Raw genomic sequence first — 15,218 nt, forward strand, 5'->3', positions numbered from 1 at the left:
AAAGAAGAAACATCAAATGTCCATCAACTGATGAATTAATAAAATGTGGTATATTCATACAATTAAATATTATCCATCAACAAAAAGGAATAAAATACTGATATATGCTGTAACATGAATGAACCTTGAAAGAATTATGCTGAGGGAAAGAAGCCAGGCACAAAGGCTACATATCATATGACTCCACTTGTGTGAAACATTCAGAATAGACAATTCCATTAGAGATAGGACATACGTTAGTGGTTGCCAGGGACTAGGGGGGAGGGAAAATGGGAAGTGACTACTAATGGGTATTGGGTTTATTTTGGTTGTGATGAAAATGTTCTGGAATTAGTAGTAATGCTTGTGAATATACTAAAATCCATTGAATTTTATACTTCAAGTGGGTGAATCTTATGGTAATTGGATTATATTTGAATAAATTTGTTATTCCTATATACAAAGAGTTATTTTACAGATGATTTTTTAAAATACCTATAATCAGGATGCCTGGGTGACTCAGTGGTTAAGTGTCTGCCTTTGGCTCAGGGCGTGATCCTGGATTCCCAGGGATCGAGTTGGGCTCCCTGTGGGGAGCCTGTTTCTCCTTCTGGCTGTGTCTCTGCCTCTCTCTCTGTGTCTCTCATGATTAAATAAATAAAATCTTTTTTAAAATGCCTATAATGTTTTCTACAGCTTTTATTAGGAACCTCCTGTGCTTATAACACCCCACCCTCTCTTTACCAATAAGCTACAGATCTGTTCCACTAATTTTGCATGAAAAAAATTATTTTTGCATTTTGAATGTTCCAATTGGACTTTTAGACAAAAGACCTGGATTTTTCTTTTCCAAAATCTGCCACTTGTAAGCTATGTGACTTTGGAAGAAGTCTGGCCCTCAATTTCCTCATCTACTGTAGTGGCAATGGAGTTGATGACCTGGGTAAGGTACACTTAATAGTTTCCCTGTGTAAGTGAGTAGAAGAAACCTGATGATTTAGAAGGACTCTGCCAAAATAACCTTTCTCCCAGAGAACAGCCAAGTACTGCTGGAGAAAATCACTCAATAGGTCATGGTCACAAATCTTGGATGAGTACTCACCACTACCAGAAATTCCCTTGTGTTGCTCCAATCAGCTAATTCTCCCATTCACATTGCAATCCATTTCAAACCCTCTCCACTCTTAAAAATCACTCCCATGGGGGCACCTGGGTGGCTTGGTTGGTTAAGCATCTGCCTTTGGCTCAGGTCATGATCTTGGCGGGGAGAGGGCCTAGGATCAAGCCTGCATTGGGCTCCCTGCTCAGTGGGGAGTCTGCTTCTCCCTTTGCCCATCCCCCTGCTCTCTCTCTCTGTCTCTCTCGCGCGCGCTCTCTCTCTCTCTCAAATAAATAAAATATTTTTTAAAAATCACTCCCATTCCCCCACTCCCATGCCCCCACCACAGTTGTATTAAGGTATTCTCCTTCTAGTGACATCATTTTACTTCACAAGGAAAATAGAAGCCAACAGAGAGCCACTGTTATCTCTCCATATCCAGATGCATATACTTGTCTACATTCCATTTTCCTTCCTTCTTTCCTTTTGCTTTAGGCAAATCTCTTCCACTTGGACTTTGGGACCCACTCCACCCACCTTCCCAGGAACCAAAACCATTACTGTTATTCCTCCTCTCTCCTCCCTGGACCCTTTCCAACAGCTTTCAAACTTGCTCAGGCATCTCAACAAAATAAACAAAATAAAACACTAGATTCACAGGATTGCTGATGTTTCTAGTTGCTAGATAAAGTAGGGCTATTACTGGGCAATAAAGACATAGACCATGGTTTATAACTCTTTGTATTGGTCAGCTTTGAAATTAGATTCTTCTTGACTATTGTCTTTAAATTGGGAATTACTGGCATTAATCCAAATTTCACACATTAGTATTTTATTCCTACTTTTATGATTCTCTCAAATTCACATACAGCGTGACTGGATTTGGTTGGTGATTTGATTATTCTTTATCATTAGACTATAAGCTCACTGAGAACAGAGTCTATTTATCTTCAGTGTTTGTTTTGTTTTTTGTTTTTTTTTTTCTTCAGTGTTAAGCACATAATAAGGACTCAGCAAATATTTGTTGAGTAAATGAATGAAGGAATGAAATTCTGTAAGATAGAGCCAACCAAGGAAGGACTCAATACCAGTTCATTTAGAATTAGGCTGGTTCACAGATGTTAAATATTTTTAAATATATTATAATCACAGTACCCAAATGTGTGCGTTGAACCTGTTTGATGTTTATATGTAGGCCATGGAAGCAGGACTCTCAGAGGTGAAAAGTGAGTTGCAGTCACGTGATGATCTCTTGAGAATTATTGAAATGGAACGATTGCAGCTGCACAGAGAATTATTAAAAATAGGAGAGTGCCAAAATACTCAAGAAAATAAAAAAAGGTATTTTCTTTATACTCAGCAGCCTGAGAGAAACTATTCAAGATATGATGTTTGAATATCTTAAGAGTTTTATATTTAAACTAGAATAATAAGTCTATTTGTTTTGTATTAACATGCTGTTAATTATTGGGTAATATTACAGATTAAAAACAAAATCTGCGATGATTTCATCTTCAAAATGAATATATTTACTTATCTAGAAAATTGTTTCATGTACTGATTTATGGATACTTACCTATCACAGTGAGTGAGAAATTTTCTTAGAACTTTTATTTTTCAGGATATTGTAAAAACAATAGTATAGAGCTGATATTTAATTATATATGTTAATAAATAAGATTTATTCCCTATTTTCAAATGCTTTTGATTGCCTATAAGCCAAGTAACTGTTATTAACTTTTTCACTTGTAAATGTTATATTTATTTTGGCCTCCATAATCACTACCTTGTCAGTTCCTTTCCTTAAAGGAACAGATCTGTTAGAACAGATTTTTTTTCCTCTTTTAAAATCAGGCAGATATTGTGCATCCCATAATCACAAAGGAAATGGGACTGCTAAGGATTATGAAATGTTCATACTTAAGAGTAGAAAATTTGACTGTCCAAACAATTCATTGATATTCTAATTCTCATTGGAACTTGAATCCTTCTCAAGTCTGAAGGCTGATGGAAGGCCAATGAGAGGATTTTAAAAACTGACTAACCAAATGGTAAGGGATATTTTATTGAAAGATGATTACCTTGCTTTAAAGGCAATAATTATTTCTTTAAAGTTGCGGGACTTGCTTGAATTTTTTGAGCTCTACACTTTCAAGAAATGGCAAATTAAGCTTCCTAAAAATGACCTATTGTGTGTCTCACCAAGGATGTAAAATGCCTATTAGCCAGTCAGCAATATAGAGTGCTCCACATGCAAGCTATAGACCATTGTCACTGATCATTAACAAATCTATCGAAAAAATATAATGTGCAAGGCACTGTTCCAGTGGGGTTAGTTGATGAGAAATGTCTTTGTACAAAGAATGTGTATGCCTAAAAATATAAGAAATTTCCTAGAAAAGCAAACCTTTCACCCCCATCTGCCTCTTGATTTGTGGAAGAACATTGTAGGTACTTCCATATGGACCTGTCTCACAACGCCAATGCCGAATTCCAGGCATTGCCAACTTATCTTCAATACATGACTTCATTCAGAATTTTGTGGTTATTCACATAGTTGTTGTTATGCCTAATGCCAGTCTCTATTTAAATTGGCATTTATTTGGGTCTCTAAACTTCAGTTTTCTTACTTGGAGGGTATTCCTCAATTCTAGTATTCTGAGATCTGATGGAAAGATAGATATTTAACTTTTCACAGCTTCCATTATATTTCAGACTTAAGGCCTAGTATTCTCAGCCTTCATATTTCCAACGGAAAGTTTCTAATCCTTTTGGTTTGTTCTCATATGAATGTAATTCCAATGTATTGTTTTGGTTTCTTTTCTTTGGACTGTGTTTCTTCTTTCCAGTTGTATTAAGGTGAAGCAGCCCAGGCTTCTTAGTGCAGATGCACAATAGTTTTATAGAAGTAGCATAGTAATGCTTTTATTCATTTTCAGAACCTTTCTCAATAATACTAAGATCTTGTTACCTTTTCCTTTTTTTTTTTTTTTTTTTTTTTTAGCTACTGAAGCACCTTGGGCTGATACGTTCTGAGAGTTATTAAAAATATTTCCAACTCTCCTTTCCTACGTGACAAGTGATAATTCCTTTATATATTATTATTAGCATTTTATATTAGCATGATTATTGTTTTCTTCTTTTAACTTACCTGCATTGATGTTTGACATTTGTTCCAGTCGCTCAGTGAAATTTACAAGACAATCATGATGTTTTTCCACCCCCCCCCCAATCAGTTCAGCATTCCACTCCCTGAAATTCCTTAGGAAGAATTGAAAAATAAGAAATGTCATTTTTCACTCCTTTCAAATAATAGCAAATAAGAAAAATTTAAGACTGATTCTGAAATAATGTTGGAGGAGAATATTAGATAAAATGTTCACAATATATTACTGAGTAGGATACAAAAGGGGACTGAAAAATAATGTGTGTGATACATTTTAATTGTATGAGAAACATATGTATTTATACACATGTACATAGAAAAAAAGATAATTAATATACACAAAAATGCCAACAATGCTTTTCTTCTGATGATGACATTATACCAGTATATACTCTGATATACTCTGTTTTCTACAGTTAACACATATATTTGATAGAAGAAAAGCAATCCAGTCTAGATAAAGTACCTAGGGAATATCACTATTCATTTATACCTTTTTTAAAGATCCCTTTATTTTCAATATTTCCCTCAGTTATTTTTCAACCACTACTTGGATTTTGTGTTGTGTGGTTTAGGTTTTTGATTGATGGAAACTTTTAAAAAGTTCTTTGGACATCTGAAATTGTACTCACTTACAGGTGGGTACATCCCTCAAAACACCAGACTTTTTTTTTTTTTTAATTTTACAATAGTCATACAGAGAGAGAGAGAGAGAGGCAGAGACACAGGCAGAGGGAGAAGCAGGCTCCATGCACCGGGAGCCTGACGTGGGATTCGATCCCGGGTCTCCAGGATCGCGCCCTGGGCCAAAGGCAGGCGCCAAACCGCTGCGCCACCCAGGGATCCCAAAACACCAGACTTTACCAGATTAGGCAAGCAATAGCATGCTAGTGTCCTTGCCTGGCTATCTTTCTTTTTCTGTTTTAATGAGTTTTCATTTACCAGCTTCCCTGATGTAGAAGTGAACCTGCTTGTATTTCTCCAAACTTCCTGTAGAAATGGTACTTTTTATACTAGTTTCTGCTTTTCCCCTCTGGTATCCATATGTGCTGGCAATTCTATTTTGTAAATTAAGCAGCCAAGGAACAGATGTATTTGAGCTTTCTCTGGGTAGACTGTCACATTTAGTCATTTTGGATCACTTTTATGGAGAAGTTGCCCCCCTCTGACTTCTGCTGACATAGTTCCTTCCCATGATGCATAAGCAGGTTAGATGTGTTTCCCTTTTCTTTAAGGGGGTTCCAAGTTATATTATATAAAAATCTTATCTACATATGCAAACCCAGTATTCTGCCAATTTTCAGTGTATAATTGAAATTCCATATTAATTGCTACCTCTTATTTTTTTCACTAAAACCATTTGCACTCAGTTAAATATGTAAATACTTATGGGATCTGAATGTATGAGAATTTGCAATTTCTGGAACCAGAAGCTTTTCCAAGAAGCTAATAGTCTATCTCTGCAACCTACAATAGTCTAAATCAACGACAGAATCAGGACAGTTTACCAAGTTAAGTTTTTTTTTCACTTTAATTTGTAGAGTTGAATCCTCTTATTCACCTTCTACTAAAGAACTAGAAAGGAAAAGGAAAGAGCTGTTCTCAGTGACCCTAGATCAACAAAATCATGAAAAAGAATTGAATAAGGTATGGAAAATAATGGGCTTCATCCTTTCAGGCAGATCTGAAGTCTCTGAACACAAAGGGAGGAGGAAAACCTTCCTTCACATTCCCTTCTTTTTCCTTCTATGTTTTCCCCTAAGAGAATAACCTACCAGGCTGCTAATTCTTACATTTTTCTGCACAGTGCTATAAAAGACACAAACCTTCCATCCTCATTGTGCCTCTGGGAAACTGTGGCTCCATCACAGGTAGCTTACAGCAAGAAGTATGAGAGCCCAGACTCAGGCATCCATCTGTCTAGTAGGTCACATAAGCTCGGGGAAGTGGCCTGTGCCAGATGCTAGGGTTCCTCATTTCTAGGATGGGGATGGGATCCTAAGCACCTGCCTCATACAATTGTGATGAGGCTTAAAGGGGTGAACGACTTTGCTACCTAAATAGCACTCCCCATGCACCAGGAGGGGCTCTAAGGGCCTAACAAACCTCAGCTCATTGATTCTTCATAACCACTTTAGGAGGTAGGTATTAATACCATCTTTTACATTTGAGGACAGTCAAGCACAGAAAAGTTAGGTAGTTTTCCCCATATTACACAGCAACCAGGCAGATTGATCAGATTTGAATTCAGGCAATCTGACTCCAGAGTCCATACTCTTCCCTTAGGTTAAAATCCATTTAAAAAACGCACATCAGATGCTTAGAGCAGCCTAGCTCAGATGAAGCACCCAAGAAGTGAAGGCTGCCACTGTTAATGGTTGCACCCACCTTTTGTCACTGAACACCTAACTGGTGCCAAGTAATCTGCCAGGAGCTGGGAATACAAGCATGGATAAGGCCTGGGCACTGTCCTCAAAGGCCGTGTGGTTCTCAACTCTCTACCACAAGTATATTCTCTTCTCCCTATAGCAAAATCTAGTTGGGGTTTCCTTTCCATGAGCTTATCATGGCTTCTACTCATGTCTCTGGTCTTTAGGTTTGAGGACCACACCTAGATATTCAATGTTATATGATCTAAACAGTTGTTAAAAGTAGGGAAAACCTGGGCATGGCTTCGAATCATCATTTATCCCAGCACAGAGCCTGACACACAAAAGTGAAAATAAATATTTGGAGAACGAATGAATTAATATCAAGGTTAAGATCTCCCGTACCTGAAGAGGCTCATAAATTTAGTTGCAATGTGTATAAATTCAACATTTATTGCACATCTAGTATGACTATATCTATTCTGCTTATTTCTGTAGGAAATACAGTGACACAAAAGACAAATCCTGTCTCCCAAAGAGTTGACAGGTAGCTAGTAAGTGTAGAAAAGGTATTATGAATTAATGATCATTTTCCTTATATTTTTGCTTAATTCCATGAAACTGATTTTACTGTTTAAACATAGAATTTTTTAAAAAACTGTTCTTTATTGGTGTTTGCAATGAACGCATTATGATAAAAAGACTGATTAAAGCCACCTAAAGTACATTTATGCCGTTCTTAACCTCATAGACTCGATAACACTTTGAATAACAAGGAATCTACTGACACTGCACAGTTGTGCTCTGAAGGAAGAGAACACTAGGCACAAATTCTCTTCATAGGCTCTTGGAGACCTCTAGATAATGCACTGCTGTGCAGGAAAGGTAACAAATGAATTGTGTATAAATAGCTATAGCTCCCAGGAAGTGTTTGTGGAGAGCATTTCTATTCTCTTGTAATAAAAGCAACAAGAGCCATGTATTATGAATCTTGCAAGTGTTTTATTTCTCTTTTTTTCAGTGTAGAACTATTTTTGTCATGTATTCCGTGATGAAATTGACATTTTTAATTAATAAAGCCAAAAGTCATTTAGAGCTCAGTAAATTAATCTCATTTAGAGGGAAGCTTTGCAGGAGAAGCTTTGTTTTAATATCTAAATGCTCTGAAAAAATAAAAATAGTTTACTCCTTTTTCATGATAGTATATTCATCTTTTTTACATTTTGAAAGTTCCATTTTAAGAGAACATGTTAACTACACAACAGGGATGCAATCAGCAAAATCCAAACTGGGGCAAACCACAGAAGAACCCCATTGTTTCATCAAATAAATTATAAAGAGAAAAATTGGAGAGAGGAGGTTGGAGATGAAAGCAGACATGTGACATTGTCCTCAGGGTGAGGATATCTGTACCTCTCTCTCCTAGTCTCTTGCTTTTAGGAGCTGGGTTATAGGCCCACCCCTTCTCTTCTCTGGGAGTCTTTTTTTTTTCTTCCTCATCTGTTTAATGATGGGGTTGGGGTTATACCATGTGACTCCTAAGGTCATTTCCAACTCTGAAATTCTTTTTTTTTTTTTTTAAGGGTCAAGGGAGGGACAGAGGGAGAAGGGGAGAGAGTATCCTAAGTAGGCTCCACACCCAGTGCAGAGCCTAACATAGGACTCAATCTCACAACCCTGAGATCATGACCTGGGCTGAAATTGAGTCAGGCCCTTAACTAACTGAGCCACCCAGTCATCCCCCACAACTCTGAAATTCTAAAAATGTTAATAATAAGAATAGAGGGATGCCTGGCTGGCTCAGCGGTTGGGCGCCTGCCTTCGGCTCAGGTCGTGATCCCAGGATACTGGATCGAGTCCTGCATCGGGCTCCCTGGATAGATCCTGCTTCTCCCTCTGCCTAATGTTTCTGCCTCTCTCTCTCTCTCAGTCTGTGTCTCTCATGAATAAATAAATACATCTTTAAAGATAATAATAATAGGAATAGACTCACATAAGGGGTTGGTGGCATAGAGCTGAGGACAGGTCGAGTTTTCCTTCTGAACGTGCATCCTTTGCATGTTAGGTCTTCCCATGCTTGCTTTTTCCAATGTGTGAACTACCTTCCAGGATTCTGCTCACAGGGGTTACAAAGCACAATGGGTAAGGTCCTGGAATCAGACTGCCTGCCACCAGGAATGTGACTATGGAGAGTTATGTACGTAACATCTCATTCCACAAAATAGAGAACTGCTGTGGGAGTTAAATGAGATGATATATGTAGACTACCAGAATGCACACAACCACACACAAAAAGAGAGGCTTTACAAAGATGTGAGCCAGTATCCAAACTTAGATCACAATCCAAACAAACAACATACTCATTACAATCTTGATAAATTTTTAAATTCAAATACTTCCTGGATATGTGATGATATTGAGGAATTGTTAATTTTTTAAGGTATGATATTGGTCTTCTGGCTATGTTAAAAGAGAGAGTGCCCTTATTCTTTTACAGATATATCCTGAAATATTTCAAGATGAAATGAAAAAAAGTAAATTTTAGAAGTTCCCTAAGGAAATTCATATAAATCTCTTTGTACATGGACTCCGTTAAACTCTCCAGCCTTATTTCTCACAACATGCCCAGTCCTGGCCACTCCAGACTCCTCTTGCTTCACTGGGCGTGCATGCTCTCTCTCGCTCCTAGAGTCTTCATTGCACTCTTTGCCAGGAGGCCCTTCTCCATCCCTGCCTTCCATCTGGCTTCCAATTCATCCTTCAGTCTTTGATGTCCCCTCCTCTAGGAAGCCCATCCTGACATCCCCAGGCTGGGTTAAGCACCCTTCTACCACATACCACTGACATGCATTGATCCTCTGTGTTCTGTTTATTTTTGTTTCCCCCAATGGACTATGATTTTCTTGAGATTGGTGATTGTGTATTTTATCTCCAAATCTCAAGAATTAGAGACGGTGAATGATTTCTAGAAAGGTGGTAAGAGGCTGAACCAAAGACAGTGGGAGTAGAAATGGAGAGCAGAGGAGAGATTTAGGAGAAATTGAAGTACAAGGGACAGAATTTGCTGCTTGACTGCATTGTCAGGTGGGGAGGAGCCCAAGGTGATCCAGAGGTCAGTGACAAGGAAGGCCTAACTATGGTTAAGAATCAGACAATCCACAGGCTTAAGTGGAAGAGATGATGCATTTTCATAGACACTTTCAGTGTGAAATTTATCATAACGTGATTCTGAAAAACCTAATGTTTAGTCATAAATAATACACACAATTTAGGCAAAAAAACCACTGAATTTAAAGCTAAAAGTCCTAAGTTCTAGTCCTAGCTCTGCCAGTTAATAGCTTTTTGACCTTGAGCAAGTCACTTAACTTTGCTAAGCCAGTTTTTCTCCCTAAAAACCTGCTTGGTCCATATGCCTCTAGGTAGTGAGTCCTGCGTCTTTCCACCATACATTCTGCAGTGGTCATTTGATGGGTGTAAAGTTAAGTTATAGGGTGCCTAGAGATGACAGTAAGGTATTATGCACTAAAATTTTAAGAGGGTAGATCTCATGGTAAGCATTCTTACTATAAAAAAATATTTTTTTAAGCAAAAAAGGAACAAGGAAACTTTTGGAGGTAATGGTTATGATTATTATGTAGGTTGTGATGATAGTAACATGAGTATATGTCCAAACTCGCCAAATTGTATACGATAATTATGTACTGTCTTTGAAGACTATTTATGCCTCAGTAAAGCTGGGAGGCTAAGTGCTTCATTATATTTTGTTCACCTTCCTGTCAAAGTAGTTATCAAAGCAGTATCAGTAATAAGTGATGATTTGCATATAATAGAAAATAGATGTGAGAAATGGAATTTTGAATTTGAAAGGAAAAAAGTAAATGAGCCATTTATTGTAAGTATCTATTTTTAATTCATCATTGATCAGAAAAGGTGGGTAAAGTGGGGCCTGCCAAATGTTTAAGATAGGACAGGAAGACTGAGCATGGCTAACAAAAGCCTTAAGCTGCTTGACAAATAAAAAGATTTGTTAATATTTGCCTGGAATATATCTGCTGCAGATAAGAAGCCAACTCTATCAGGAGGAAGAGTACCATGGCTCTGAGCAGGAAAGAATGAGGAATGAAATCTCTGACCTAACAGAGGAGCTCCATCAGAAGGAGATCACTATAGCAACTATCATGAAGAAAGCTGCCCTTCTGGAAAGACAGCTAAAAATGGAGTTAGAAATAAAAGAAAAAATGTTAGCAAAACAACAGGTATGCAAGCGGACAGGATAGCACTTTCCAGGTCACTGTGTTGCACAGTAGTCTTCCTCCTTGACTAATAAAGCATTGGATTTCTTGATATTGTTTCTGAGACTAGCATCCCGGAAATGCTTGGTGGAGCCACATAAAACCTTTGCGAAATAATGCAAAGTGTGGGACACCTAGGTGGTTCATTCGGTTGGTTAAGCATCTGCCTTGGGCTTGGGTCATGATCCTGGAGTGCTGGGATTGTGGTCCCGAAAACCAGTGCTACATGGGGCTCTCTGCTCAGTGGGAAGCCTGCTTCTCCCTCTCCCACTGCCCCTCCGCCTGCTCATGTTTGCTCTCTCTTGCTGACTTTGTCTCAAGTAAATAAATAAAATCTTAAAAAAAAATAATGCGAAGTATCATCAAAAGAGAACCAGGGGAAAAGTGATGACACAAGATAATTGCACTAAATCTCATCCTAACATTTTCTTGTGACACATATTTTGATCACCTCCCACAGAATGCTCTAGTCAGAGATTTCTTCCTGAATTTATTTTCTGTAGTTCCATTAATATTTTTGTCTTTAAGAAAAAGCCTCTATTCCAGCTTTTTATGGATACTTCTTACCCCCATTTTATATATTTATTAGGGAGGAGTAAAAAAAATGGATGTTGAAACATGAAAATTATTCCATATTTACTGAACTCGGTGCACCATATGGTTCATGGTGAAAGAAAAAACAATTGTACCATTCTACTGTTAAAATACTGCAAGTAACTTTGAGGTCCACCCCTCCCTCCTTTGGCTTCCTCCTTTTTCTCCTCCCTTTCTTTCATCCTATTTCTTTTGAAATTCCTCAACCCTTTACTCATCATCAAATTGATGATCTGTTATTAAAAGCATGAGGTTTATCTGCTTTTCTTACCCCAAATCGAAAGGCTTTGAGGGCACCATTCAATGACTTTCTAGGCATATGAGGGTCACTTCACAAATAAGATGGCTATTTAAATCCTGTGTGTTATAAAAACGAGATCTGACTTTGCCCAATTATAAGCCATAAACTATGATAAATTTGTACAATACACAGGAAAACACCATAGATGAGATAGTAGCATTGACTGTACTGCTATAGGAAAAGATATTTTAGAAGTATTAACAGTGATTCGGGTAGTTGGATTATGAATGATTCTTATTTTCTTCTTTATACTTTTCTGCGTTTTTAGGTTTTTGATCAGGAGAATATATTTTGTAATCTACAAAGTAAATAAATCATTTTAAGGGAAGTGTTTTCTATAGAAATGAGGCCTATCTAAGTAAAAGAGCAGATGTGTGTAAGTACTAGTCAAGTAGAAGAAATCAGGGAAAAATAAATTAGAATAAAGTAGAGAGAGAGAGAAAGTAGTTTGGCAGAAATACTAGAAAGAACAAAATTAAACATAAAAGTAATATTTGCATATTATAAAAATTAGGTAGTGAAGAATTCAATGGGCATTGTTATTGGAGCGTGTTTTTAAATTGTGATTTTTCTGGTGTTAATTTGCATAGGATAGAAAAGTTAGAAGTGAGAAATGGAATTTTGGAATTGGAAAGAAAAAGCAAATGAATCGTTATTGTCAGTATGTGTTTTTAATTTAGCACCAATCAGGAAAGGAGGGTAGAGTGAGGGCTGCCAGACTGAGAACTAAAGGCAAGTATCTGATTTATGATGATCAGGCCTAACAAGTGTTTCTCTTCCCTACACTTAGAAAATCTATAGATTAGTAAAATTTCTTCTAATACAGTTGCGAGCTTTTATTATGATTTTTGCATTCACTTTTACCTCCCGATCTGCTTTCAGGTCTCAGATATGAGATATAAAGCTGTCAGAACTGAAAACACACATCTGAAAGGAATGATGGGCGATTTAGACCCTGGACAGTACATGGTAATAACAAGCTACAACCATTTAGTAAATCAAACTGGGACACTACGTAGTTGGTCAGGATTTACCCAGCCCTAATTTTACTAAGCACTTTCTATGTGTCAGATGTACAGGAGTTGGGGTGGCAAATTATTTTGCATCTGGATTGAATTTACTTTTATCCTCAGACTAGAACATTTGAATTTCTTATTTTCTCCTTTGCTCTTTTCTTGGGTTGGGCTAAATTCTGAGCATTTCCTCAAACATGCTACTCACTCACTTTTGCTTCTGCATTTACCTCTGAAATCCTGCGTCCTGCGTGGCCTGACTCCCATGTCAACCATAGCCTTGATGCAGCCACTCCTGAAAACTCCAGTCAGAGTGAACTGGTCCATCCACACTTGGTCTGTACTTTGGTCTCACTTGTTTTGTAGCCTGTCATTCCTCAGTGGATGGTAAAAAGGGACCATGTTATATTCATGTTTGTATCACCATCACCTCACAATGTCAGGGGTACAGCAAGTGTTCATTAAATGTTGGTTGAATAAAAGGAAGGATGAATAAACAAATGATTGAGGATTGGCCTTATAGTTTTGACCAGTGGCTCTACAGACTGGCCCCGGGGCAGCTTAAACAGACTGTGCCTTTCATTTCAGTTGTTCAATAGAGCAGTTGAAAGTTGGTTTTTATATATCAATATGAGAGCTTTTATTTATCAAACTAGGGAAATACCACTGTTACTTGTTTAGCATTTCTTTGCTCTGGGAGAAAATTCTGAAATAAATAATTTGCCTGCCATTGAGAGAATGGAGAGGATAGAAGATGAACAAGGTAAGCTGGTTCAGTTTCCTCAGCCATGACAGGAGGAAGTTGGGGTGCACAGGTTTCCATGATCCTGTATTTCTGGAATGGGAGCTACTCGTTCCCATAATGGTAAGTATTCAAGCATCAGAGAGTAAGAAGCATTCTGCAAGCATTCTGCCTTTGGCCCTGGTTACAGATTCTGTGATTGGAGGACAGATGGATAAAAAGGAAAGTATATGTGGCTTCCCTATCTGTTACATAAAATCTGTGTGACATTTAGGACTTTTATTTCTAAACGCTTGACACGCAAAAATTTAAATTGGGTCCTGCCCCCATGAATGTCTTATTTTTCCCCCTCTCACAAAATGGTTTTTGTGTTATTTTTCTTTTTATTTTGAACTAAATGTTTTTCGGTCTGAATTCTGCGTCATCACAGCCCACACTGAGCCTGCTTCGCTCTGGCTTGTATAGGCATTTGGCTTTCTTCATTTATTTGTTTTTTTTTTTTTCCCCAAGAAATAAAACACATAAAGATATGTAAAGAAGCTGATTATCCAACTGTTATCCCCAATCCCAAGGTGGACTCCAGAGATATCCAGTGCTTTAAAACCAATATGTAGCATTCTATAACTTTTTTCTTGCTCATGTACACATATAGAAGGGAGGAGCTGAATGTCTCTTTACAGAAATAAGTGTATAGTAAGTACGTTATTCTAAACTGCTTTTTAACTATATATCATGGACAGCTCTATGAGACAGTAGGAAAACATCTTTTTTTATCCTAATTTCTTAGGAAAATAAATATATACTCATGTAGAATATATATAATTTTTATTAAATTGAATCACAATTTATATACTAGTGATTTTCATGCAGGTATGTAGTCATATACTATTTAGGAGTTTTAACTTTTTTAAAAAATTGGATTACATTATACACACTTTCCTGTGTCTTATTTTTGTTCATTCAACAATATCTTTTGCAAAGCATTACAAACCAGCTGGTTTAGGTCTATTTCATTCTGTACAATGGCTTAATAATATCCTTTGATGTGAATCTATCAAAATTTATTCTTTTTCGGAATCAATTCATTTGTAATTAATTCAACCCTTTCTAGATTTTTGCACAAATAAACAATACTGTAAAAAAAAATCCTCATACATACTCAATTCTTAGGAACAGGTTCCTAAGACTAGGATTGCTGGGCCACCTGAGTGGCTCAGTAGGTTAAGCATCCAACTCTTGATTTCAGCTCAGGTCATGATCTCAGGGTCGTGAGATCAAACCCCACATCAGGCTCTGTGCTGGGCACGGAGCCTGCTTGAGATTCTCTTTCTCCTCCTTCCTCTGTCCCTGGCTTAAAAAAAAAAATGGAATTGCTGATTAAAGGGATATGTATTTTTTAAGATTTATTTACTTATTTGAGTGAGAGAGAGAGCATGAGCAGTAGGTGCAGAGGGAGGGAGACTCTGAAGCAGACTCCATGCTGAGCATAGGGCCTCTTGTAGTGCTTGATCCCACCACCCTGAAATCACGACTGAGCTGAAACCAAGAATCAGCTGTTTAACTGACTACACCACTCCAGTGCCCCTGTACGTTTTAATTTTAAAACATCTGTTGTCAAATCACATTTCTAGCATCTCTGTACGTGCATACCTTTTTTGTTTCC

At 37.4% G+C, this 15,218-nt stretch overlaps 1 protein-coding gene across 1 annotated transcript in view; it reads left to right on the forward strand.

The window, feature by feature from the left end:
* The window catches only part of DEUP1 (deuterosome assembly protein 1), a 76,209-nt gene that overhangs the window by 39,859 nt on the left and 21,132 nt on the right, over nt 1-15,218 (forward strand). The window contains exons 6-9 of the mRNA XM_055320650.1: nt 2,274-2,419; nt 5,786-5,891; nt 10,672-10,869; nt 12,683-12,769. Of these exons, the coding sequence (XP_055176625.1) occupies nt 2,274-2,419; nt 5,786-5,891; nt 10,672-10,869; nt 12,683-12,769 (537 nt within the window). The remainder of the gene's footprint in view (nt 1-2,273; nt 2,420-5,785; nt 5,892-10,671; nt 10,870-12,682; nt 12,770-15,218) is intronic.

This window comes from Nyctereutes procyonoides, unplaced genomic scaffold, assembly GCF_905146905.1.
Source record: "Nyctereutes procyonoides isolate TBG_1078 unplaced genomic scaffold, NYPRO_anot_genome, whole genome shotgun sequence".
NCBI lineage: Eukaryota > Metazoa > Chordata > Mammalia > Carnivora > Canidae > Nyctereutes > Nyctereutes procyonoides.